Raw genomic sequence first — 26,961 nt, forward strand, 5'->3', positions numbered from 1 at the left:
AGTTCTGGGTGTCCTGTATCAAATTCGTATAGTCTGTGCAGGGAAATGAACAGTCGACATTTCGGATCGAGACCCTTCTACTGAGCATGTTTTCATGCCTCTTCTTTTCCTTAGAAGAAGAAAAATCTGCAACATTTTAATTGACTGAGTAGTTAAGTCCGAAAATACGAGGAATTCTGCAGATGCTGGAAATTCAAGCAACACACATCAAAGTTGCTGGTGAACGCAGCAGGCCAGGCAGCATCTGTAGGAAGAGGTGCAGTCGACGTTTCAGACCGAGACCCTTCGTCAGGACTAACTGAAGGAAGAGTGAGTAAGGGATTTGAAAGTTGGAGGGGGAGGGGGAGATCCAAAATGATAGGAGAAGACAGGAGGGGGAGGGATAGAGCCAAGAGCTGGACAGGTGATAGGCAAAAGGGATATGAGAGGATCATGGGACAGGAGGTCCGGGAGAAGGAAAAGGGGGAGGGGTGGAAAACCCAGAGGATGGGCAAGGGGTATAGTGAGGGGTCAGAGGGAGAAAAAGGAGAGAGAGAGAGAAAAAGAATGTGTGTGTATATAAATAAATAACGGATGGGGTACTAGGGGGAGGTGGGGCATTAGCGGAAGTTAGAGAAGTCAATGTTCACGCCTTCAGGTTGGAGGCTACCCAGACAGAATATAAGGTGTTCCTCCAACCTGAGTGTGGCTTCATCTTGACAGTAGACAATAGGTGCAGGAGTAGGCTATTCAGCCCTTCGAGCTAGCACCACCATTCACTGTGATCATGGTTGATCATCCACAATCAGTACCCTTTTCCTGCCTTCTCCCCATATCCCTTGACTCCGCTATCTTTAAGAGCTCTATCTAACTCTTTCTTGAAAGAATCCAGAGAATTGGCCTCCACTGCCCTCTGAGGCAGAGCATTCCACAGAACCACAACCCTCTGTGTGGAAAAAAAAACCCTCCTCCAGTACAGGAGGCCATGGTAGACATATCAGAATGGGAATGGGAGGTGGAATTAAAATGTGTGGGCCCCATTACATTGTTGTGAAATTTGTTGAAATGTTAATGGAATTTAGCAGCGGCTCAATTTTCTACACTCACTTTATTAATCCTTTTGTTCCCAAGTTGTGGAAGATATAACATGCATAAATTTGACTTCATCCTAATTTTCCCATTTTTTAAATGAAGACAGGAAAGTTCATTATGTAAATTCCAGCCTCTTCAGGAATTGTAGGAAAGGGTTATCAGCTAGTAGCTAGTAGACTGCTAGTCTTCAAAAATAAGTAGTTTGCATGTAACTTATGCTGTAATTAAACATATACTTTGTTTTAAGTTTATATAAGTTGTAGCTGTCGGTTAGAAAGCTGCTAAGATATGGTTTGGAAACTGATGACAAATGTATTGATTATACTTCATCAAACAATGTAATAACCATTGATACTTTAAGGCCATGAAGACTGAATATGGGATACTATGATCCTAGCACTTTCAATACACAGGCAATAACAAAGGGTTCATGTTACTTGACCTTCATTGAAATTGTTCATTTCTGATGTACAAGAAAATTGGTTTACTGGAACATAACCCTTATATAACCTGGATACTGTTTGTATTTATTTTTCACTGAATTTCGCTGACAAGGGCAGTATATATTACCCGTTCTTATTTGCCTTCAAGCAGGTGATGCCATTTTTGTAGGGCCTTGCCCATGTCCTGATCACAAGTGCTTATAATGCTGTTGTGCAGTGTCTTTAGACCCAATGAATAAACTCTTTTCAGGCTTCCAGACGAGTACAGCTATTGATTGTAACCGATGTTTTGATGACAAACTCTGCCATCTTCATCAGGGATGATGCCTGGGCTGCGGCTGCTTCTATTTCCGGCAGTTTAGAAGCATCTAACCGTATTACTGCCCTCCGCAGGATGTCTAATTAATTACAGAATTTCAAGAAACTCAAATTCTCGAATATAAACTAGTCACACGTATAAACTGAATAATAAACTCTTCAGTCAGATGGTAGTTCTCTTGGTGGTCAAACAAAGATTTAATAGAAAAACAAAATACATTTAAGCCAGACAGCCTCTTGCACAACATGCTTCTTTCAATTTTGTATCGATTACAGCTCAGCAAGACGTTCTGGACTGTCTCTGGACTCCCACAGTCACATAATCCAGTAGGATGTTTTCCTATTATCTTTAAATAATAGTTTAGCCCACAATGCCCCAACCTAAGTCTTGTTAATTTCACCATATCTCTACGATTTAAAAAGTAACAGTCTGAGAGCTTTTTAACTAGTGGGTGACTAGAAAAGAAATGCCTTCCCTTTAATTCATTTTTCCAGTCTCCTGCCACTTCTTCTCTATACCTGCTTTTATCCTATTTCTCAATTCTGCTCTGCCTTGCCTGCTCTATAAGGAAGACTTTGCAGTGCCATCCACAATTTCATTTCCCTCCACCCCAGCATGTCCAGGTACACATGTAAATCTGACAGCACAACCCATCTTCCCTACACTAAACAACACTAAGAGAATCTCAATAACTACGTCAGGACGAGCTTTTGATTTATTCCCTTTTATAGCCTCTAAGGCAGCAGCAGAATCCGAACAGATGATAACCCTGCATGGTCGAGAGTCTTCTATCCACCATAAGGCCCAGAGGATTGCTAATAATTCTGTTGCAAAGACAGAATCACCATCTGAAACCCGGTGACCAATCTTAACTCCAAGTTGAGTCACGTACATCCTAAATCCTGTCTTACTGCTCTCTGGGTCCACTGAGCCATCAGTAAAAATCTTCAGATAAGATCCCCATTTGTTATTTAAGTATTCATTTATGATTGATGCTGTTGAAATTGCTCTGCTTCCTTGAAGCACATACTTCTGATGGGGACAGATGCCTGGGCTTGTCTGGTCTGGTGGTATTTATAACCCCATAGTCTGTCCCTCCTGATTGGTTTGTCCTCATCCAATCAGGTTTCCACTCTCTAATCTTGTTTACAATCAAATTCCAGTTCTTACTTAGAGCAAGACCTTTGTCTTTGTTAAAATTCTTTTCCTCTAGTTTTATTTCAATGGCTTCCTTCACCAGACCAAGCGGTCCCAAGAGCCATTGGCACAGCGCAGTAGTTTTATGCCTTGAAGTCAATCCTATAGCCCTTGCCAATGCAATGTTCTGCTACTGCCAATTCCTCCGGGTAGCCCAAACGGATATGCCTCTTCTGCTCCTTAATGCAGATTTCCACCGTAGGTCCTGTCTGGCTGATATATACTGCTCCACATTCACAAGAATCCTGGAAACGCCAGCCGACCTAAATCCCAGGTCACCTTTGACCTGCATAAGCTGTGACTTAGGCTTCCTTATGGGTTTGTGGATGGTATTGATCCGGTATTTCTTCAGGATCCTGGTGATCCTTCCAGAAACTGTGGAAATAATGGGAAGACAGGCAATAGTAGAGCTACTAGGACTTGATGTTTCAATCCCTATGGTAAGGCAGCACTCTCGATATTGGCAGTGGGCTTGGAGTGGTGACGAGGTTAGGTACGTCATTGGGGTCATCAGGTGGGCACCCTCCATCTTTGACGTTTTGTTGATAAGCCCGCGACGTCTCCAGAGGGCTGTAGGTGGTAGTGACGTATTCCTCTTCATTGTTAGGTTTCCTGGTTTTTCCGCTGGCCCCTTTAAAGGCCTGATTTACTTACTTGGTCACGAACCCCGTGACGGTAATAAAGAACCAGCAGAAATAGAAACCACTTTGGAGTCTAGTATGCTATAAACTAACAATATTTATTAAGAACTATGCAATACAGTAAACTAAGTGAAGATAAATCAAACAGGTTAGCAAGAATTATATATAAAAGTATGTAAATCAGTAAGTGTGGAAAAATATGTATGAAAAACCAAACTTCTTTAAGTCTAGGGGTAAAAAGATACAGTCTTACAATGTTGAGTAAAGTTCAGTTCAGTTCAGTTGGTGGTATTTAGTTGAGTAACGATGGGGGGAGAGAGGGAGAGAGAGTGATTTGAGTTTTCAGGTGAGCTGTTGCCATCAATCTTCTCGTCGTCCTCCGAAATCCTTCACAAGTCACTGACTGTGACTTAACAACAAAGGGGCCCATACTTCGGTGTGGTTGAGCTGTCTACCCAGGCTGGGGTCAGACACATGGACAGCTCCCCACTGGTCTTGCTTTTGAATTTTCACTGGCAGAGCAATTGGATCAATCTGCCTGATCGATCCTCCAAAACCCACTTTCTCTGCAGGCACAACAATGCTCATTCAGTGTCCAGATCATGTGTCTGAGGTCTGTATCATCTGACCTCCTATTTATCTCACCAGGCTGAGCATCACCTGTCAGTCAAAGAGTCCCTCCTTCCTTTGTCTGTAAAGAAATGTAAGCAAGTAACAAGTCCTTGAAAGTAACATCAACAATGTGCTGTCGGTCACCATAGCAACCTTCGAGCGGCTTAGTGTTATCTCCAAAGTAAAACTCCAAAGTTACCTCCTGTGACAGTCCAACCGTCAATCTTCATCTCTCTCTGCAAAACAAACCATCGATGATAAATGACTCTGTCTGTCTCTCTTCAAACGGTTAATAGAGGGGCACTCCTGGATCTCCTCACAACTTCACCTTGTAGCCATTCTGTAGGAACATCGTGCATAATTGTCTTATTACCTTGGGGGGGAAATTTAGACCCAGTAATAATGAGAGACCAGCAATATATTTCTAAATAAAAACATGTGATATGATGCCTTTTGTTCCTGGTGGGAGAGATTTGTATCATATTAGGCTACATCCACATTACGCCGGATAATTTAGAAAACGAAGCTTTTTCTCTTCGTTATGACTCTCTGTCCACACTGAAACGGTGTTTTCATCCCCCGAAAATGGATATTTTCAGAAACGGTCTCCAGTGTGAATAAATCTGAAAATGCCTAATATCTGTTGCAGTGTGTACGGGGTAAGTGGAGCTTTTTAAAACCGCTGTCATGACGTGCCGGAACAGATGGCGGCAGCCCGGCATTTCATTGTTTTCTCCTTCTTCTTTTATTATTATTACTACTTTATTGTCACCAAACAATTGATGCCAGAGCATACAATCATCATAGCGATATTTGGTTCTGCGCTTCACAGAACCTAACAATTTCAGAACAGACGGCAACGAGACTGAAGCCAGGAGAGTTAGAAATGGACTCACCAAATACTTTGACCCATAGTTTACTGAATAAATAAGTATACTCACTTTGCCCTGTTCTCTGTCCTTGCTTGTATGAAGGTGGTTTACCTATTTATGCAAGTACTTCTCTGACAATAGATGTGTAACAGCCTAATTTAACATTGTATGGAAATACAAAATAACACTGATGCAGACATGTATTATACATTTAACAAGGTGCTTTATTAGTGCAACAGAGTTAGTCAGTTTTTCAATGTTCGTCATCAGCCGGGTCATACTGTCTGCGAACTCCCTGTTGGTTGCCTCCATACACTTCAGTATTTATTTTAGTTTTAAGTCCTCCTGCGCAAGAGCTAAGAGCAATTCCTTTTAAGTTTTTCTACTTGTAACTGGACAAACGCGCACTAAGTATACCGTTTCCTCTTCGCTTGTTTTCTGTGTGTCCTGCGCGTGCCCATTAGAGGAGAGTCGGCCAAATATCCGTGTTAGTGTGGACAGAGATATTTTGAAAAACGCTTAGTGTGTACGCCTGTCGTTTTTACTCGAAACCGGCGTTTTCAAACTTATCCGGCGTAGTGTGGACGTAGCCTCAGATTTTGTAAATCATTGAATGAATGTCTAGCAGATCAAATGATGATCGGGCTCTTTCTGATCTTGTTGCATATGGAGTCTGTTAGTAATGTTTGCAGAGTGTACAAAGTATTGTAGGTCTGTTAATGTCTGTAAAGTATTTGTTCATAGTAGCTGGATTCTTTCTTTGTCTCAGGCACTATTAAAATATGAATGTCTTGTCTTCATTTGGCCTCATTGTTTATGTACTGTATAGACTTTAATGTGCTTTTGAAAGCCCAAGGAATGCAAGAAGTGGTCATGACAGTGCTTAATTGATTTATTGGGACCGTGGTAATGGACGGAGTGTGTGTTGTGAGTGAACACACTGTAGTCAGTGAGCTTCTCCATTTCTGATGGAAGAAAGATCATCGGTGAAGATCGGTGAGCCTAGGACAGTGCTCAAGGAAGAGATACCTCAGAGGTGTATGATCAACTTCCATCCATCAAAACATCTTACTCTGCCAATTGGATGCTTGTTTTGTGATGACCATTTTTATCAGGGCTTCTAGATACCGTATCTGGTTCAATGCCATCTCGATCTCAAGGGCACTCACCTCACCTCATCTCGAATCCAACTCTTTGGTTCAAGTATGTCATGGTGCCTGGGGTGGAGTGGGTTTCTGCTGGATTCCCTCTCCAACCCCAGACACACAGGCTGGCAGGTTAATGGACTGCTGTTAATTAGATCTGGTGTGTAAGTGAATGGTAGAATCCGGGGGGGGGGGGGGAGGGGGGAGGAGTCACAGAAAACCTACAGCACAATACAGGCCTCTTGGCCCACGATGCTGTGCCAAACAATAGACAATAAGTGCAGGAGTAGGCCATTCAGCCCTTTGAGCCGGCACTGCCATTCACTGTGATCATGGCTGATCATCCACAATCAGTACCCTTTTCCTGCCTTCTCCCCATATCCCTTGACTCTGCTATCTTTAAGAGCTCTATCTAACTCTTTCTTGAAAGAATCCAGAGAATTGGCCTCCACTGCCTTCTGAGGCAGAGCATTCCACAGAACCACAACAGTCTGTGTGAAAAACTTTTTCCTCAACTCCGTTCTAAATGGTCTACCCCTTATTCTTAAACTGTGGCCTCTGGTTCTGGACTCCCCCAACATCGGGAACATGTTTCCTGCCTCTAGCGTGTCCAATCCCTTAATAATCTTATATGTTTCAATCAGATCCCCTCTCATCCTTCTAAATTCCAGTGTATACAAGCCCAGTTGCTCCAATCTTTCAACATATGACAGTCCCGCCATCCCGGGAATTAACCTCGTGAACCTCTGCTGCACTCCCTCAATAGCAAGAATGTCCTTCCTCAAATTTGGAGACCAAAACTGCACACAATACTCCAGGTGTGTCCTCACCAGGGCCCTGTACAACTGCAGAAGGACCTCTTTGCTCCTATACTCAACTCCCCTTGTTATGAAGGCCAACATGCCATTAGCTTTCTTCACTGCCTGCTGTACCTACATGCTTACTTTTAGCGACTGATGAACAAGGACACTGAGATCTCGTTGTACTTCCCCTTCTCCTAACTTGACACCATTCAGATAGAAATTTGTCTTCCTGTTCTTGCCACTTATGCCACTTACAAACATGTACTTACTTTAGAAATTACCTGGGATTACCCATAGCCCTGTATTTTTCTAAGCTCCATTTACCTATCCAGGAGTCTCTTAAAAGACCCTATTGCATCCGCCTCCACCACCGTAGCCGGCAGCCCATTCCACCCACTCACCACCCTCTGCTAAAAAACTTACCCTTGACATCTGCTCTGTACCTACTTCCAAGCACCTCAAAACTGTGCCCTCGTGTGTTAACCATTTCAGCCCTGGGAAAAAGCTTCTGACTATCCACACGATCAATGCCTCTCATCATCTTATACACCTCTATCAGGTCACCTCTCATCCTCTGTAGCTCCAAGGAGAAAAGGCCAAGTTCACTCAACCTATTCTCATAGGAGGTGATGGGAGGCGTATGGAGGGATATGGTCCGTGTGCAGGTCAGTGGGACTAGGCAGAAAATGGTTCGGCACAGCCAAGAAGGGCCAAAAGGCCTGTTTCTGTGCTGTAGTTTCTATGGTTCTATGACATGCTCCCCAATCCAGGAAACATCCCTGTAAATCTCTGCACCCTTTCCACATCCTTCCTGTAGTGAAGCAACCAGAGCTGAGCACAGTACTCCAAGTGGGGTCTGACCAGGGTCCCATAAAGCTGCAACATCACCTCTCGCTCTTCATTGCTAGAGGGATTGAATTTAAGAGCAGGGAGGTTATGCAAAATACGCATAGGGTAATGGTGAGGCTAGATCGAGAGCACGGGGTGCAGTTCCGGTCTCCTCACTTCGATGGAGGATGTGAGGAGAGAAGAAAATGAAATTGATTTAGGATAGCATAAAAGGGTGATTGTTATCTGAGAGGTCTCAGTGGGTCAAAGTGCCTGCTTCCATGCTATGTTTGTCTATGAATTTGTGTTTAACAGTGTAAGGCTGTCCTGTCAGAGTACCCATCATTTGGAATAGCTAGGACAGCAAGAATGTAGCAGGATGTGCTCCCTGTTCTATGGAGACTGGTCTATTTTGATCATGATGTGACCTCAGTACTATTGGAATTGGTGGTGTTGTAAACTGTGTACCTGACAACTGGAGAAGGGAAGACCTACAGCTGTAGATTGTTATCAGAAGAGCCAAGTCTACTTTTGCAACTTGCACAATTTTACCTGAAAGTGATTGCTAATACAGTTTCTTCTAGGTAAAACTTACATATATAGTTCTTAAAGCCAGTGCTCTGTGATCCAGTTTCTAGTTGACTTACTGCCCATTAATTACACCACTAGCGTTTAGGGCAACAATGAAGGTCCTCCATCTCTGGCAGGGTTCACAGACATCCCACCCTGCAAAAACTCATTTCAGGGAGGTAGCACCCCCCCCCACCCCCACATCGACCTCCAAGGATGTATGTAATACTTTGTTTAGTGAATTTGTCTAATCTGTAGACGAAGTTGGGTATAAGCAGAAAAAGTGACATTAAAATATGTACTTATATTATCATGTTTATTCTATTACAACTTTAAGCAAGTCTACAGGGAGTTTGGCCTCATCACGTAGGACATCAATAGCGTAGCTCCTCAACAGCCAACCAGCTAGTTTAAATAATATCAGCTATGCTAATAAACAAATGACATCTGTTAAACTCACCTCAACACGTCTTTTACATTTTAACCCACCATGGGCAATAGAAAAGTCACTTGCAAACAGTGCAGCGAGCAACACTGTCATTATTTTTGAGGTCGACTGTAAAGCCCGCCCACAGAGAAAACTGATAGGTCTACTCACCAGGGGTCCCCAACCTTTTTTTGCACCGCGGACCGGTTTAATATTGACAATATTCTTGTGGACCGGCCCACCAGGGACAGGGGTGTTAATCACGACCGGAATATAGGTGATAAGTCAATTATAAGTCGATAGCATCATAACATTTTAAGTAACGTTTGGATATTAAACACACAGCGCATATTTTCCTCATATGAACATATGAAATCATTGCAACACACCAATATCGCTGAATCAGTGGGAGCCCTGGGCTTGTTTTCCTGCAACAAGACGGTGCCATCGAAGGGTGATGGGAGACAGCGATACTCGAAGGGGGTTCCTTATGTCCAGTCTATTCCGCAATTTAGTTTTCGTTGCATTCGTTGCAGAAAACTCCGCTTCGCAGAGATATGTTGGAAATGGAAGCAACATTTTCAGTGCTTTCGTGGCTGTCTCAGGATATTCAGCCTTGACTTTGATCCAGAATGCCGGCAGAGATGTTACGTCAAACATACTTTTCAGTCCACCGTCATGTGCAAGCTTGAGTTGATATTCCCACGCTGACATGGATGACACGTGTGTAATGACCTCGCGTGCGTTCAAGTTCAACAGTGGACAGGGAATGAGGAAAGGTGCAGCTGACTCATATTGTTTCATAACAATATAACAATATGAGGCCAGTGATGTTGTAGGGATGGAACTGGACTCTCTCACGGTGGTGTCTGAAAAGAGGATGCTGTCCAAGTTGCATGCCGTCTTGGACAATGTCTCCCATCCACTACATAATGTACTGGATGGGCACAGGAGTACATTCAGCCAGAGACTCATTCCACTGAGATACAGCACAGAGCGTCATAGGAAGTCATTCCTGCCTGTGGCCATTAAACTTTACAACTCCTCCCTTGGAGGGTCAGACCCCTGAGCCAATAGGCTGGTCCTGGACTTATTTCCTGGCATAATTTACATATTACTATTTAACTATTTATGGTTTTATTACTATTTAATTATTTATGGTGCAACTATAACGAAAACCAATTTCCTCCGGGATCAATAAAGTTTGACTATAACTATGACAAGGACTATATCGCCAAATCATATTGTTTCCTCGCGAATGGGGACCACTCTTAGCATGAAGAGAGACCAAGCAGGATGCTCGCTGTCCCTCTCCCTGTCAAAAAAATCGATTTCCGGGATATTGTATCGATTTCCAGGAAATTATAATTTCCAGGCGTCAGGGAGCCACCATCAATATGCGGGAGACTCCCGGAACTTCCGGGAGAGGTGGGATGTCTGGGTTCAGGATTTATTTTATCATGTCTGTAGCTTCTTCTTGGTTTTCACTACTGTCAGTCATGCAAGTCCTGGGTAGAGACTCAGGAATACCATCACACTCAGATGTAGAAAGAATCTTCACTGCTGTTTCTGTAATAATTTTGTTTTACCGGTAAGGGTTGTTAGCCCTGAGCTGAACTCCCAAACTTGGAGGACAGTTGGACCACTATGAGTCTGACCTCTGGGTATGGGTGACCCTACCAAGAGCCAAAGCATGAAGTCCTGACTCCAGCCAGTTTCTAGTTTAGCTAAACCAGAATGATGATAACACAGTTTTTGCTAATGTTGAGCATGATAATAAGTGCCCCAAGGTCACAGAGCTGCTGTAAAACGTGTGCTGTGGTACAGAGAAAGGCGGGAGAAGGCAGGGGGATTAGTCTGTCCTCCAAGTCCCAGCTTCATTCTACACAGAATGAGGGCCTCTGTGCCACATGCAGGAGCTTTAAGCCTCCATGCATTGACATGTTCCACAAGCTGGCTGCTTAGCTCACTGTAAGAAGCAGTAAAACCAGAAAATAGAGCAAGGCAAATGCATATGCTGTCAAGATGAAAACTGACATTTCAACCACCCCTCATGTGTGCTACCATCCTGACACCTTAGACAGCAACCTGCACAACCTGACACTCAAAAACAGGCAGGCAGACACCAGTGCCGCTTGTCCTGAGCACTTCACTGTAACGTGTTGAAATCTTAGTGAAGGGATTTGATATAAAACTAGTGACTGCACAAATATATCAACGAAGGAGCAAGGAACCAATTGCACAAACAGACAAACATGCACATACTTGTACTTGTGTACACGTTCAGTCACACTGTACTGTGCAAAAGTCTGAGGCGTGTAAAAAATTGTAAAGCAGAGGTGCTTTCAAAAATAATGAAAAACTTCTAAATATTAAAAAGAAGATGAAGAGCAGTAAACAGTAAAAAACTAAATCAAATTTTGTGTGACCACGCCTTGCCTTTAAAAACTGCATCAATTCTCTTTAGAACACTGTTGTGCAGTTTTGTAAGAAAATTGGCTGGTAGGTTTTTTCAAGCATCTTGGAGACTTTGTCTCGATTTCCAGGTAATCCCAGACAGCCTCAATGGCGTTGAGATCAGAACTCTGTGGAGTCTCTATACACACACACATACACACACACACACACACACACACACACACACACACACACACACACACGTGTACACCCATGGAGCTACTGGCTGGGGCATCAAGCAGGACGAGAACCATTTGGGCTCTGAGTCTAGCCCAGGCTGGAGGTTTATGTCCTTTATCTTCACAGAGACGACACAAACCAAGGAGGTTGTGAAAAGGAGGAGGGGGAGGAATGATAATGAGAATAAAAAAGAGGTGGAAGACCATTTATGCAGGTTGCAGTTTTTTTTGTCTTCTATGAACACTATTATTTTGTTTGCTTTTTTCTTATCATTTGTGTTTATAAATCACCTTTAGGTTTACTTGCCAACTGAGTTGTGACTGAAGCAACATTTTAGTGTATCAAAAAAAAAGAAATGCAGCAACAGGGCAGGTGCACCCCACACAATAATAGTAACAAAGTCATATAAAAGTCATGTAAACTTTATTTTTCACTTTTAGTAACAATATCACAATAAAAGGAATGGTGAGTTTTGAAAGGTTTTTATGATGGCTTGTCAGATCAATTTAGAAATTGCTGTTTGATTATTAGCGAGTAAATAGCACATAGTTGTCCATACTTTTTATTGGGTGTTAGCCTGATCATTTTAATGGTTATTAGCCAGTTTGAAATAATACTTTGGTAACATAGTATGTTACTGCAACTGACAACATTCAGATTGATGCAAGAAAGAATTTTGGTAAAAAAGGTGAGCATAGCATCTAAAAAAAATCTCTGAAAAATCTTAAAAATAACTTGTATGTTCCTAACATTGATAAACTGGCAGAAGATCTGAATTGGCTGAAGGTCTGTTTCCATTTCTCATTCAGCAGTTGAAAGGCCAATTTCTATAGTGCACAGCTCTATGACTGTATGTTGTTATGAGATGTAAGTCACTTATTTCTCACAGTGGATGCATTAATTTGTCAATATTACAGAATATTTGTTAATATTTCAGATCATGTCTGAAAGCAGAAACAGTTATTGATGGATGGTGGGTTGCAGTCCATATGATAGTAGAGAGAATCTTGCCTGTCTAGTTACTTGCACCAGGCAAGTAGTGGAAAATAAAAGACATCTGCATTAACATTTCAATCCTTTAACTTTCCACTTACAAAGTGGCTCCGTCAGCTAGTTGTGAATACTCCAGTGATGAACACAACTGGAAAGATCCCTTTTGGGTAAAATTAAAAGATCTAAAGCTAAAAAAAGTTATTTGAAGCGATAATGCAAGAGCTATTTGAAACTTCTGTATATACAGATCATTGAAAAATAGGGTTCTGTCATTCATTTAAAGAAGGTAAGTCTATGCGGAGCAAACAAAATCACAAAATCACTCTGACTTCAGCCATAAGCACCAGTGATGATCCTTTACGCCACAGTTTATCTCAGTCCATTTTCTTTAGTTGTTTTCCTTTGATTCTGCAGTTTCCTTGGAGTAATAGAAATGTTTTGTTATTATTATGTTTGAGTACACTTTAACTTTGCAGTATGCTTTTAATCTGCCCTCCCACTGCAGCACAATTGTATCACAACGTTCTCCAATATATTGAAACTTTTTTAGCACACAAACCCTGAGAAAGGCCCATTATGTATCCCATTTTGCTTTTATCCTCCTTCTCCACAGACATAATATGTAATAATTCTCCATGTGATATCTCCTCCATCTCCTTGGAAAAATATTGTCCCATTAAAATTGTTCTAGCCTCAGAGATTTAACTTGTATAACTGTATCACTTCCCAAGAGATAACATTACTTCAACTTTAATTATGTATGTATGTGATCACTTTACCCCAATCCATTCTCAACATGCTGCAGGCCAAAAATGTGACACTTGCTATCCATGTCTCTCATTAGTGGGTGCTTTGGGCAAATAACTCTTCATGGTGATAGCTGTAATGCACTCCAGCAGGGTTCTAAATGGTCACATCAACGCCCTGTGCTGTTGTGCTATGCTCATTCAATGCCACCATGTCCACGTCACTCCTGATTCCATCACAGCCCAACTTTACTTAGCATGACTTCTCTCAATCACATTAATCTAAATACAGATTGATACACCTTATCCAAAAACTTCTGAAATCCAAAACTGAAAATTCCACAAGCACTGGGAAGGTTCCCAGGTGATATGCAAGTCTCTGCACACCACAGACAGTTCTGAGAAGTGACCTCACATATGTAATGAACAGAATTTAATAATGAAAAATAGAAAAACATTGCATAAAGCAAAAAATGAAGATCTCAATTGTGTAGGGTGGATTTGAAAGAGTGGATTTGCCAATGTTGAAATGAACATATGCCGCTTTAAGGTTTGCTGATCATGAAACAAGCAAAGATCTATCATGATGAATTTAAAATTGAAGATCGCTGTGAATATTCAGCAGGCTGATTGCAGAAATTTAAGAAAAGACACAGAATTAATTTTTTAAAGATTTGTGGTGATAAAGCGTCTGCTGATTACGAAGCAGTAAAGAAGTTCATTGATGAATTTGCCAAGACCGTTGCAGATGAAAATCTAACACACTGAATGGCTGTATCAGTATATATGTGATGAACAAATGTAAGAAAAACAGTTGGAAATGATGGCGATCCCAAACTATCTCATTATACATTTCAAAATTTGAAAAAAAATTTGAAATCTGAAACACTTCCAGCCCCAAGCATTTCAGGTAACGGGTACTCAATCTGTACCCAGCTATGTTGGGCTGTGTGTTTCAGTTCTCAAATGTGGGCTGTAGCCAAGCAATTCTTAGAATGTAGAATGTTTCAGCACAGGAATAGGCTCTTTAGCCCCGATGTTGTGTTGAACTAATTCTGCTAATGATGCCTAATTGTACTAAACTTTTCTGCCTGAATATATCCCTCCATTCTCCGCACATTTATATGCCTAAGGGCCTCTTAAGCACCTATATTGTATTTGTCTCCACTACCACTACTAACAGTGCATTTCAAGCACCTATAGCTGTGTTAAAAAAGCACTTGGCCCACACACCTCCTCTGGATTCCCTGCTCACATACTTCTTAAAATAGGAGACCTGAAATGAATGCAGATGTGGCCGGACAGGAGTTTTATGAAGTTGCAATACTTTGACTAATGCAAGGCAAGCATGCCATTTATCTCCTATACCAGTCTATCAACTTGTGTGGCCACGTCCAGTAAGTTATGGATTGGGATCCCAAAATCCCTCCGTACATCAACACTTAATAGTAACGTAAGAGATTCTGTAGATGCTGGAAGACTTGAGCAACATACACACAAAGTGCTGGAGGAACTCGGCAAATCCAGCAGTATCTATGGAGGGAAATGGACGGATGACATTTCAGGCAGAGACTGTTCATCAGGACTGGAAAGGAAGGGGCCAGAATAAGAAGGTGAGGGAAGGGGAATAAATACAAGCTGGACTTTTGAACACCTGACGAGAAGATTTAAAGTTCTTCATGGTGGGCGTAACCTGATTAGATAAAAAATATTTCACTTTATTTCACTGTGATCACATACATACTTTAAATGATGTATGTGATCACAGCTTTACCACAATCCATTCTCAATATGATCCAGGCCAAAAATGCCACATGTGGTATCCATGTTTCTCATTAGTGCAAGCTTAAATCTTCATGATGATACACTCCAGCAGTGCTCTATATAGTCATACCTATGGCCTGTGTTATTGTGTTGCTTAAGATTTCCGCATGTACAAAATCTTGCGTTTATGAGTTGCTGCTTCACTGCGAAGTAACTTTCCCTCCACTGAAGTTTAAATCTTCTCTTTGACTGTAGTTCAATGAGATCCTCTCTCACTGCTCCCCATCTGTGATCTAGCTTTAACTTCTCCCCCACCCCCACCTTCTTATTCTGGATTCTGCCTCCTTCCTTTCCAGTTCTGATGAAGGGTCTTGGACCAAAACATCAACTGTTTATTCCACTCCACAGATGCTGCCAGAGTTGCTAAATTCCTCCAGTGTTTTGTGTGTGTTGTGTGTATTGTCCTTTAACACTTGATCTCTCAAAGTGCCACACCTCACACTGGCCAGACTGAACTCCATCTGACATTGTTCTACCCATATCTGCAATTGATCCATATCCTGCTGTGCCCTTTGGTAGCCTGCTACAGGATCCACAACATCATCAGTACTTATGAAATCTGCAAACTTACGAACCCACCCTTGTTTTCATCCAAGTAATTTTTATGTATATCACAAACAGCAGATGTCCCAGCATAGATCCCTATAAAGCACCACTCGTTATGGACCTCCAACCAGCATGAGACCCATTGATGAATACCGTCTTCCTTCCACGGGCAAGTCAATTCTTGTGGTGACATCCATCCTACACCTGTTACAACCTAATAGCCATTATACCGCGTTGACAAAACAAATGCATATTCTATAAAAATGAAGCATGTGGTCTAGTCCCTCCACTTTTACAAAATAGGTTATTGACTGCAATTTCCAAAGAATTTCAGTCTCATACTGAGTGCAATTGCTATAGATAAATATAGTCAAGACTTAACAGAGTTCATATCTGCTTTCCCCTGCATGAAGTGATGAGAAGTGGCAATGCATTGAATTTGTAAGTAGTTAACTGTGGGACAATGGCTGAGAATGCATTCTGACATTAATCACCAATGCAAAACATTATGCAATACCAGTGAATGTTGGCAGGTGGTGGTATTGCACTGTGGTGTGGAGATCATTTCCAGTCGTCATACGGTAGAACGCCACTGTACAGTTTCAACATTGTCTATCCATTGGGCATTGTTTCACTCACAATTCCTACATACAATGCTTAGTTTCTCCCTTTTGCTGTTCCTACATGAAGGTTAGATACTTTCTCAATGTCCCCCCCCAAAGGAAATCAAAATTAGATTTTATAGTGGGCAGCACAAAAGGATGTGAAACCCTGAATGGTGGCAAGGTTATATTTTTTTGTACAACTTGTGTTTCAATTACTTTTACTTTGCTCCTGAATGTGGTGAGACTTGTTGGAGAACAGTTTGTCTAAATGGTTTAAATGTCATCGAACATCACTGCAGAAGGAAAGCTTGGAGAACATCATGGCTGTCTTGTCTCATTCTCACCTTAAAACCTTGCATATTGTACTCTAAGTAAAAGTCACTGAATAACTGGGAATGGGGTACTACATCCAGTGTTTTGTCTCCAATGAATAGGGAAATGAGGGCCATTTTAGGATCTATACCACCAACTTGGCTAAGAATGCAGTGTGGAAAAGGAACCTTTTTACCTGTGGATAGAGCTACCAGGGAGAGACTGAGTTACTTATCTTATATCACAGTTCTAAGAAATAGGTCAATGGAGAAGAAACCATAGTTGCAGTCATAAAATTTGCATGGGACTTCTTAGGTGCAAGTGTGCAGAGAACTCTAGAACTGTACATCCCACATTTTATCTGCCGGTTCTTCATCCCAATTTCTTTGTTAAAACTTACCGAAGGAATTATTTCACCATATCGGCTCCAGAAAGTCATTTTGACCTTTTGCTTGTGGCCTGTTTTTTCATCAAAACAATGGCAGCTGTCAAATGGTGGACTGTACAGGTGAAGACTGATAGCACCCTCTGTGTGACTCTCATTCTCCACACGGTGCAGTCCAATCTTGTCTGTGATTGGTGGCGATCAGGGGAGTGGAGGTGAAGAGAAAGCACATATCAGTTAGTTTAGTGGAATACTTTGCAGTTTACCAAATATTTTCTTTTCTGTTTAATCTGGAATGCAAGTCTTGATGAACCCTTGACATCCTGCACAAGTGATATTGATTGTCACCAGCAGCCGTTCAGTTTCAAATATATTCGCGGGCAATTGAAACAGTGCTATCACCCATTCACAGTGGATAGGATGTGCTAACCTTCACAAACCCAAAGGCATTCAGTCCATCCCTGCTGCCCTGGCTTTGTCATTAGTGCTCTACCACCCAAAAGGTGAATCTGATATCATCTTAGTTTCTGGGAACTATTACCCTGACATCTGTTTACATTGGGGGACTTGACATTGAAAGACAAGGAGTTAAAGCATGACGTCAGCCATCAAAAGTGAAGTTGGCGAAAGACAGGCAGCAAATTGTGACTGTGAATGTGACTGTCTAACTCCTGCTTTATAAGTCCTGAGCTGCGAAGTAAAGAACGGTAGGGTAGCTCAGCCAAGCGCAGTTTGCGTTCCTGTGCCATGTTGAAAGTGGTGGACATCTCTAGTGACCTCGATGGCCAATATGTGCAAGAATAGTCTCTAGCTCAAGTCCTAGTTATGAAGGAGCAGCTGGGGTCATTGTAGTGCATCTACAGCTTGAGAGCTTTGTAGACAGCAGGTTTGGGTCACATTGCAGCTTAACAACAGGTAGGCAGATACAGAATAGGTGACCACTGTGCAGATCTGAAGGAGCAGACAGATTCTCTTTTTGGATATTAGTGAGGCCATGGCTGCTCAGGAGTCAGAGCTGGAGGTTGGCAGCATGTGGCTCACCTACATGAAGTAGGATGAAAACAGTAACAGGGTTTATAAGTTAGAGGGAAATGTCTGTCATTTCTGTGGTCATAGATGTGACCCACCTCCTCCCCCAGTGTTGGTATGCTGTCTCCCTGCTGCAGCTGGGGTCAGGGATGTGACTGAATAATGACAGAGTAAGCTGGATGTGGGGTATGAGTGACCAGAAGTTGTGGTCCACATGAATTCCAATGACATCGTTTGAAAAAAGGATTTGGTCTTGCAAGCAAATTTAAAGGAATTTAAGGAGTTAGGCCACAACAGGTTATACTTTTAGGCTTCTCCCCACTGCCATGTGACAACTGGTATAGAAGAAGGAATACTGCAACTGGATAATTATCTGGCGAGATGGTACTGGAGGGCAGAGCTTTAGATATGAGACATCAGAACCTTTTTTAGAGTAGATGAGGACCAATACAACCAAATTGGAAAGGTAGAGCGAAGTCAAGGTGGCGCTAAACAGTGATTCCTTTGCTCGCATCTTCGGAAACAGCTCTATTTCTATCTTTGTTATCTCTTTTTTCCACTTTCAAGGTTCTTTTGAAGACCCTGACCAAGAGATACACTCTGACTTCGGTTCTTTGCGGGAATGGGATCCACTTTCAACGCCTCACGATCGGTCGCTTTTTGATATCCTAAGGATGCGGCCTGGAAGGGTATTGGATTTTCGTGGCTGTGGAGACGGCCTGATTCTAGGCTGGTGCCCCTGCCTGGAGCGTCGTGGGAGAACATGGAACATCAGGAGCAGCGGGTTAGCTGCCAGAGGTTGTGTGTCCAGAGAGCTGCGCCTTTCTGGTGCTGACTCTCTGGGCACAGAGCTCAGTAAAAGCAACGCAACAGACTTCTAACATCGTAAATCAGTGAGTTGTCTGTTATGTCTCCCCTCTCACTGTGAAACAGGGATACCTCTTTTTCCCTTTTTAGGGAGAAAGAGAGCCTGTGGTATGTCGAATACCGGGTGAACAGGTAGTTTTTGGGGTACTGCAAGTCTGTGTCTTTATTGAAGCTTTGCTGCACGCTTGAGTGTTCTTTTTTGCTGGTGGGAGGGGGTCACTGCCTTGCTGCTGCTTGTTCTTGGTGGGGGTAGCTAGGGGTGCTTTGAGGTTCTAACATTTTAACTGTCATTCATTCTTTGGGGCACTCCACTGTTTTTCTGGATGTTTGCGAAGAAAAAGAATTTCAGGATGTATATTGTATACATTTCTCTGACATTAAATGTACCTATTGAAACTTATTGAACCTATTCTACCTTGGCAGGGTGGGTCTGATATCCTTACAGGGGTGGGAGTGGGGGCTGCTAGATTACTGGAGTGGTTTGGATAGGTTTAAACTAATTAGTAAGAGGTGGGGGTGGTAGGAATCTTAAGGGAAGTGCAGGAAGGAGAGAACTAAAGCAGGAATTGGTAGGTTAGACAAGTAATAAGGGAAATAAATAGGCAAAGGTAAGCAGTACAATGAATCAAATGAAAAATGTTGAAAGAAACTAAACTAAAAAATACTATTTCTAGATGCATGTAGCACCCATGAATTAATGGCAGAAATAAATGAACGGGAATGATCCAGTTGTCAATACTGTCAGAGTTCTTATTGATCTGTAAAGATGATTTACTAGCAAGAACAGATTTGGGTTTCCTACAGATAGAGTTGTTAGAATTTATAACGGCAGAGAAGGAAATGCAGATAAATGAAACAAATATATTAATGGCGGCCTTCACAAAACTCTGCCAGAAGTACTAGAGAACTAAAAATCTGAGAACTGAAGGAACTGATATACACAGTATAAAAAAGAAACTACAGAAAAGGTTGGTGAAACTGAAAGCTGATAAATCCCAAGGACCCGATGATTTACATTTCAGAATTCTAAAATAACTGACTTTAGAGATAGTAAATGTATTGCTTATTAACTTTGGAAGTTTTCCTGATTTTGGAATGGTTGAGATTAGAGAACAGAAAATTTGACTCCACTGTTCATAAAAAGAAGTACCCCTCTGACTGACTGATAATAATAATAAATTAATAATGTTCTGACGGAGCACCCAGACCTGCAGTGTTAACTGCTTCCCTTTCCACTAATGCTGCCGGACCTGCTGAGTGTTTCCAGCATTTGCTGCCTTTATTTGAGGCTAATAAGAGTGGAAGGGAAAATGCAGGAATTTATAATGAAGTTATAACAGGTCATCTGGAAAAGAATAACCGGATTGAGCAGAGTCGGCACAGGTCTATAAAAGGGAACTCACTTTTACTATTGGAATGGAGTTTGTTGAGGCTGTGACCATTAGAACAGATAAGGAAGAAACCCATGGATATGGTTAACTGGATCTTCCGATAAGGAGGTTGATCAACCAGGTAACAGTATGTGGAACTACTCTGGCAAGGAGTGACAATTGGTTAGCAGAGGAAAAAAAAAGAAAAGAAAGGAAATAAATGGTCCTTTTCTGGTGGGCAGGTTGTGACTATTAGGTTACTGAGAGATTGGTGCTTGTGCCCCACAGACATCTGTATCAATAATTGGGATGAAAGACCAATTACACACTTTACAAGTTGCTGATGATACAAAACGATGTGGTGTTGTAAGTAGGGAGGAGGATGTAAAGAGGTTTCAAGGGGAAAATAGCCAAGCTGAGAGAATGGAGGAAGAACACGGCAGATCGAATATAATGGGAAAGAATATGAGTTTATGCGCATGGGTGCATAAAATTGGTGGGCAAAGGCCTATGACATCGTGACTGTGGGGTATCATTGGTTGCAGGTTAGCAATAAAAATGTCTGTTATTAGAAAACCTTCCATGCAAATAGTCAACGTGTCAAAACCTCCTCAAAAAAGCAGGGAAAAGAATGCTGCTTAACAACTCTTAATTTTTCTGCAATTAATACTGGCAGTAATCATTTTAAGACTAATATGTCTCAACTAAATGTTTCCTCACCACCTTAATGGGCGTGTGTATATACAGCATTTGCTGAAATACATACAAGGTGCTAACATAATGTATCATGTGACATTCCACAGACCAGCTAGCTGATGAGAAATATTGAAAGTATATAGAGGTTTGTGAAGGTTAAATCATTATTCTATACATGTTAGTTTTGCTGAGAATGCAAAAATGCAAGTACTCTTATTGAATTTCATTCAACTTCCTGAACTTGTATGCTTCTTCTTAATTTAAGATCTGCTACAAGGGTTTTGATTTATGAAATATGAAATATGGGTGTTTCTTTAATTATTCTGTTAGTGCTACCCACATAACTGACCACTCAAGCCACGGACTGCAGGCAGTGAGCAAGTTGTTGTTAATACGACTGTGTGTACAATTCTTGTCACTTTGGGCATATCAGAAGTGATACTTGATATAGTGGAGAAGCTTACCACTGATGTAGGTACACTGATTTTCATGAAAGGTTTTCGACCATTTCTTGGTCAGCTCTTGGTCCTCTTGATTAGCATCTGGGAAATTAAACTGTGTTTCTTTCAGCTCTCCTTTAAGTAGCTTCAGGAAGCAATGTGCATTGGAGTGGTCATGGATACTGCTGCGGATAAACCAGAAGGGAGGTACTCAGAAAAGTAACACAGTGGCTGGCATGGTTACATTTCATTGGAACAGACAAAAGTATGAGTAGAGATAGACCTGCCCCACTCTTCAATATAATTATTGCCTCAAGGCCTCAATTTCTCTTCTGCGCCAGTTCCCATAGTGAGAGAGTATTTACTTCTTCTGTAAGTACCTCCAATCCAGCCTCCATTGCTATGTTTTTAAACTGCAGCCCCTAACAGTAAAGGTAAATATGCTGTTTTCCTTTTTAATTACAACACTTACAGATCGATTCTTGGTGTTTCATGGACAAAAACACCCACAGATCTCTCTGCATTCCATTCATTCCCAGTCTCTCTCCAGTTAGATAAGAAGCTGCCTTTTGATTCCGCTGACTGAAGTGCATTGCATCACACTTCCCAATATTAAATTCTGTGTGCCAAATTTTCATCTACTCACTCAACCTATTAATATCCTGTTCAAGTTCCAGGTGTTCTCACTGCAACATGTCCAGCCATCTGTTTTCCTCACATCAGCAAATCTGAATTCCTATAGCCTGTCCCCTCCTGTCTGCTGTTTCATGAAAATAGCCAACATAACCAAGCCTCCAACCCTGATCTTTTTATTTCCTGTTGGACAGAAGAAACAAAAGCTTAAAGACATGTACCGCCAGAGTCAAGGACAGTTTCTATACACTTAAAAATTACTTGACCCCAAAAGAGAAAATATATTAAAGTAAGAGTTCTATTGAAAGGTGATATCAATCTTCTCTTTGGCTTTCATGTACCTGCCATGGCCTTCTCCCCAGCATAGGATCAACAGGTTAAACTTTCCATTGCCTTCATCCACCAGGTTGCGAGTATATCTGCAAAAAGAACATCGATTTCATTTAATTATGGAGATTAGCTAAAAGTGGATCTTTAAAAAAATGACAATCTTCCTCCGTTGAAAGATCATGGGCCTGAAAGATTAACTTTGTTTCTTTCAGCACAGATGCTACCTGACCTCCTGAACATCTCCATTCCCAACTCCTGATTCCTCCAACTTGGATGTATTTGCTCCTGTTTCAAGATAGTCCGCATAGTGCATTGCAGAATAATGGCTTCGTGGATCACCCAGCCCAATCCATCAACAGGAGGTGCTGCCTCAAGAAGGCAGTATCTGCCATCATGGATCCCTGCCATCTGGGTCATGCCCTGTTCTTGCTGCTTCCATCAGGCAGGAGGTAAAGAAGCCTGAAGTCCATTGCCGCTAGGTTCAGGAACAGCTTCGTTCCTACAATCATCAGGTTCTTGAACTGACTTGCACAACCCTAACCTTACCTCTGCAGCAGAACTTGTGACCATGACAATAAAGCTGAACTTGACTTTCCTGTTGCCAAAGTGAACTGAACCTTTGACTGCACCTCACCAAGTTCCTGCACCTCAATGCACTTAACCCCACTCCCTGGCTCTTGGCCCCCCCCAACTCCACCAGCTTCCATGTTCAACAGATCATCCTTTGCAATTTCAGCCAGCTCCAGGAAGATCTTACCACTCAACTGTTATTCCCCTCTCCTGCCCTGTCGGCACTTCAAAGGGATTACTTTCTCTGCGATTCTGTCATCCAGTATTCCCCGTCCATCAAGTGCTTCCTATTGTGTAGCACTTTCCCGTGTAACTGCAGGAGATGTAACACTGGTCCCTTCACCTCTTCCCTTCCCACCATCCAAGGGCCAAAACATTATTTACAGGGCAAACAGGGACTCACTTGCATTTCTCCCAACCAAGTAAACAGCATTTGGAATTTAGCAGGTGAGATTGGATAGGCTGGATTTGATTTCTCTGGAGTGAAGAGGCTGGGGATGACTTGACAGAGGCACACATGATTATGAGAGGCAAAGAGAAGATTAATAGTAGAAATGTTTTTCTACATGGTGGATATATATATATAAAAGAGTTTTAAGAAGAGTTTAAGATGAGAGACAGGGGGTTTAGAGGCGATCAAAAGAAAGTTTTTCCACACAGCATTGTTTTCTATCTGGAATGCATTGCCAGAGGTGATGTAGTCAGAACCAATCCCAACATTTAAGAGGTACCTAGACTGGCACTTGTTCAGTCTCAGCACAGAAGGCTACAGATACAATGTGCATTAATGTAGATATGTGCAATGGTTGGCTGGATATGATGAACCAAATGGCACATTTCTCTGGTCTGCTGCAGGACTCTATATTAATAAATATGGAAGACAGTGCAGAGGTGAATTTGTAAATCTGCTTTCCTATTGGGGACGTATGAATAACACGTAGTTGCAGCGCTGGCTGAGAGAAGGTAAAAGCTTGTTAATTACAGCTGACCACTCTGGAGTTAATGTAAGAAAAGATTTGTGAAAAGAAATGTGGGGGCCGGCTGGTGGCGCAATAACATCGGGTTCGAAACCAGTCGCGTCCGCTCCCGAGTCATCCGTGCCGGGTTGAGTGTCGAGAAATATAAAAGGGAAAAATAAAATAAAAGGTTAAAATACTGCGAAAATGTCTGTTTGAGGAGTGGCGCAGTCTCTCTTTCGAAAGACATCATCACGGACGCACAAGATAAACAAAGTACATGCTGCTTATCGATAACTCATTCATAGCCAGAAGCCTCACCCACTCAGAACTGATTTAAGCTTTGAAGAGTATATTCAACGTTCAAGTAAATTAATTATCACCATATACAATCCTGAGATTTGTTTTCTTGTGGGCATACTCAGTAAATCAGAGAACCATGATAGAAGCCGGCGCACAACAGGACAGACAAACAGCCAGGTGTGCAAAAGACAACAAATGTGCAAATGCAATAGTAATATAATAATAATGATAATAATAATAATCCAGAATATGAGACAAAAAGCCTTTGAAAATGAGTCCATAGGTTGTGGGAACAGTTTAGTGATAGGGCAAATGAAGAAGTTGCGTGAAGTTATCCACTCTGGTTTAAGAGCCTGGTGGTTGAGGGGTAGTAACTGTTCCTGAACCTGGTGGTGCGAGTCCTGAGACTCCAGGTACCTTCTTCCTGACGGCAGCAACGAGAAGGGAGCATGAGCCATGTGGTGGGGTTCCCGATGATGGATGCTCCTTTCCTGTGCCAGAGCTCCGTATAGATGAGCTCACTGGCGGGGAGCGGAGGGCTTTGCCCATGATGGACTGGGCTGTATCCTCAACTTTTGTAGGATTTTCGTTCACAGGAATTGGCGTTTCCATACCAGGCTGTGATGCAGCCGAACCTTCGCAAACTTCTAAGAGGCGCTGCTGTGATTTCAGCCTTAGATTCCCACGAAATTAATGGCAGCCAAAGTTCCCACGAACAATATCCAGTCAGAGTCTGTCTGTCTGTCTGTCTGTCTGTCTCTCTCTCTCCCTCTCTCTCTGCCCCCCCCCCACCGGTTACAGTCATTTCCCCCGCGCATGATTTTATTTACAAATGTAATACATATGTAGTCGTGCACAAACAACAGGAGGCACTCCTGATACAGCAGACATCATTCACCCTTAACCAATTGTATGAGATTTTCCACACTTTGCTATCATGTTGATAAAGTTATAAAAACAACGAGACAACTCTCAACATGCGGAGTTAAGGCCATAAAGCTTATCAAAGTCACTTTAGCTTTCTTGGATGGCTCGAGTGTGCCGCCCTTTTCAAATGTTTCTTTCATCTTCCGGAACTGAGTAACACCATAAGTAGCTTTTTCAGTGTCTTTCACGGAATTGTTCCTGCAGTCTTGATGGTTTCATGGCTTCATTAGACAGCATAGTATTACAAAATGATTCTTGTGATGCGTCTAATGTGGTAGTATAGTGGTTAGTGCTTGTCGCTCTCACTTTCAGCTGAATGTGTAAATCTCTCCCTGCCAGTACATAGGCTCTGCAACAGCCAGCCTCATGTAGTGCCTCCTTGCTAGCGACACACGGAAACTGAACTACTCAGGCTGACCTACGGAGGAGGGGGAAGGAGATCTGGCCATGCACACATAGCATGCAGACCCACCGGTGGGTGGACACACCCTTGTGCCCGAGAACCAGGTCCCCAGCTGTGGGTAAATAGCCCCACTACATTGTAGGCAGGCTCGCGAGAGACGAAGGCTACGGGAGTGGACCCAGACTGCAAATCCAGAGTGGGGCGCCAGGGCGGCTGGATGCCATTGAACATGCTTCCGGCTGCTCCTGCAGCCCAGCTGGTGCCGAAGGTTTCCTTTGTACCAAACGTTTGAGGCCGAGAGGGGGATCTTGATGACTGGGGGCATCTCAAGATCTCCATACCTTCCACCCAAGCTTGTGATGATGATCGTCATCACCCACTGTCCTTCGAGAAAGGCAGATGTCAACCATTAACAACCGGACATGTGGGGCGTCGCTGACCTGACGGGAACGGAATAAAACCGTACTCCAGGTATGTAACATCATTTTGACGCACTTTCTGGAGTTTCTGTTTCTTAGCAGGATTAGAATTCAAGGCTTCACCGCCCTCACCCACAGAGATCACGCCGTACGTATGTATGCATCATTAACAGGGCTAAATTAAAATAAAAACAATGACGCAACTGGGGAATGTTGACGAAGTCAGCGAGTTGACACGGTCGGTCATGTCTTGTGCCTCAAGTTAGGGTGCCGCTTACTGCCCCCCCCCCCCCGACGAATCTTGAACGCCGCCTGCGGACTTCTATTTCCCCTAACGCCCCTTAGGGACACGTATCCGCCTCCGTGGGAATCACTGGCCTAGCGTTTATTGTCTCCCCCCCATTTAAATTCTGCAACAGTTTTCATTAAAGTCAGTGACTGTTGTCTCGCTTCAGCGTCCTTCTCGGAACTTGGGTCACATCCGAACGTTTTGACACTTTCAGTTTGTCTCAGATTTCCAATTTTTTAAAATTAAAAGGAAGTACTTCAGTCGGATATTTCAAGCAGGTTTAAAACAATAATTTCCTTTAAACAAAATCTGACTACTTACTTGTTGCGCAGATGACTGACACGGTGTGACTAGCTCCTTGGGCGAGAGATGAGATGGGAAATAGAACTACATGATCCCTGATGTAGTTATTACGTATTCTGTTGCTGAGTACCGCAACAAGACTTTGAGACTGTAATTTTCATAAGGTACTTAAATTTATCTTTGACGAAGTTAAATATGTAAATTACAATGTAACTGTATAGGTTTCTCAGACAAGTGTCGGTATTAGGATAATGCTAGACAACGGGGTGACCCGTTGGGGAACCCTTTGAGAGAAGGGTAGTGAGTCTGATGTGACCAGAATGAACATTAAATTTTCCTGAATGCTATTGGTATCACTTTGGTTTGGAAACTGAAGTAGAAAACCTCAGTTTATTAAAGAAGAACTACGCGTAGCAAAGCAAATATAGCTGTTCCTCATTTAATGAAGGA

The 26,961-nt window shown here is 42.4% G+C and overlaps 1 protein-coding gene and 2 long non-coding RNA genes across 5 annotated transcripts in view; 2 read left to right on the top strand and 1 right to left on the bottom strand.

The window, feature by feature from the left end:
• On the top strand, positions 1-19,268 carry LOC140188376 (uncharacterized). Its single transcript, XR_011883290.1, has 2 exons — positions 1-309; positions 18,573-19,268. It is a non-coding gene; the product is annotated as an uncharacterized lncRNA (long non-coding RNA).
• The window catches only part of LOC140188375 (cysteine dioxygenase type 1-like), a 17,149-nt gene continuing 2,173 nt past the window's right edge, over positions 11,986-26,961 (bottom strand). The window contains exons 2-5 of the mRNA XM_072244603.1: positions 22,353-22,430; positions 21,403-21,563; positions 16,992-17,161; positions 11,986-12,976 (exon numbers count right to left, since the gene is read on the bottom strand). Of these exons, the coding sequence (XP_072100704.1) occupies positions 12,947-12,976; positions 16,992-17,161; positions 21,403-21,563; positions 22,353-22,430 (439 nt within the window). The 3' untranslated portion in view covers positions 11,986-12,946. The remainder of the gene's footprint in view (positions 12,977-16,991; positions 17,162-21,402; positions 21,564-22,352; positions 22,431-26,961) is intronic.
• The window catches only part of LOC140188377 (uncharacterized), a 106,986-nt gene continuing 105,464 nt past the window's right edge, over positions 25,440-26,961 (top strand). For all 3 annotated transcript variants that reach the window (XR_011883292.1, XR_011883293.1, XR_011883291.1), the window contains exon 1: positions 25,440-25,971. This is a non-coding gene — a long non-coding RNA (uncharacterized lncRNA). The remainder of the gene's footprint in view (positions 25,972-26,961) is intronic.

Source organism: Mobula birostris, chromosome 26 (assembly GCF_030028105.1).
Source record: "Mobula birostris isolate sMobBir1 chromosome 26, sMobBir1.hap1, whole genome shotgun sequence".
NCBI classification, from domain to species: Eukaryota; Metazoa; Chordata; class Chondrichthyes; order Myliobatiformes; family Myliobatidae; genus Mobula; species Mobula birostris.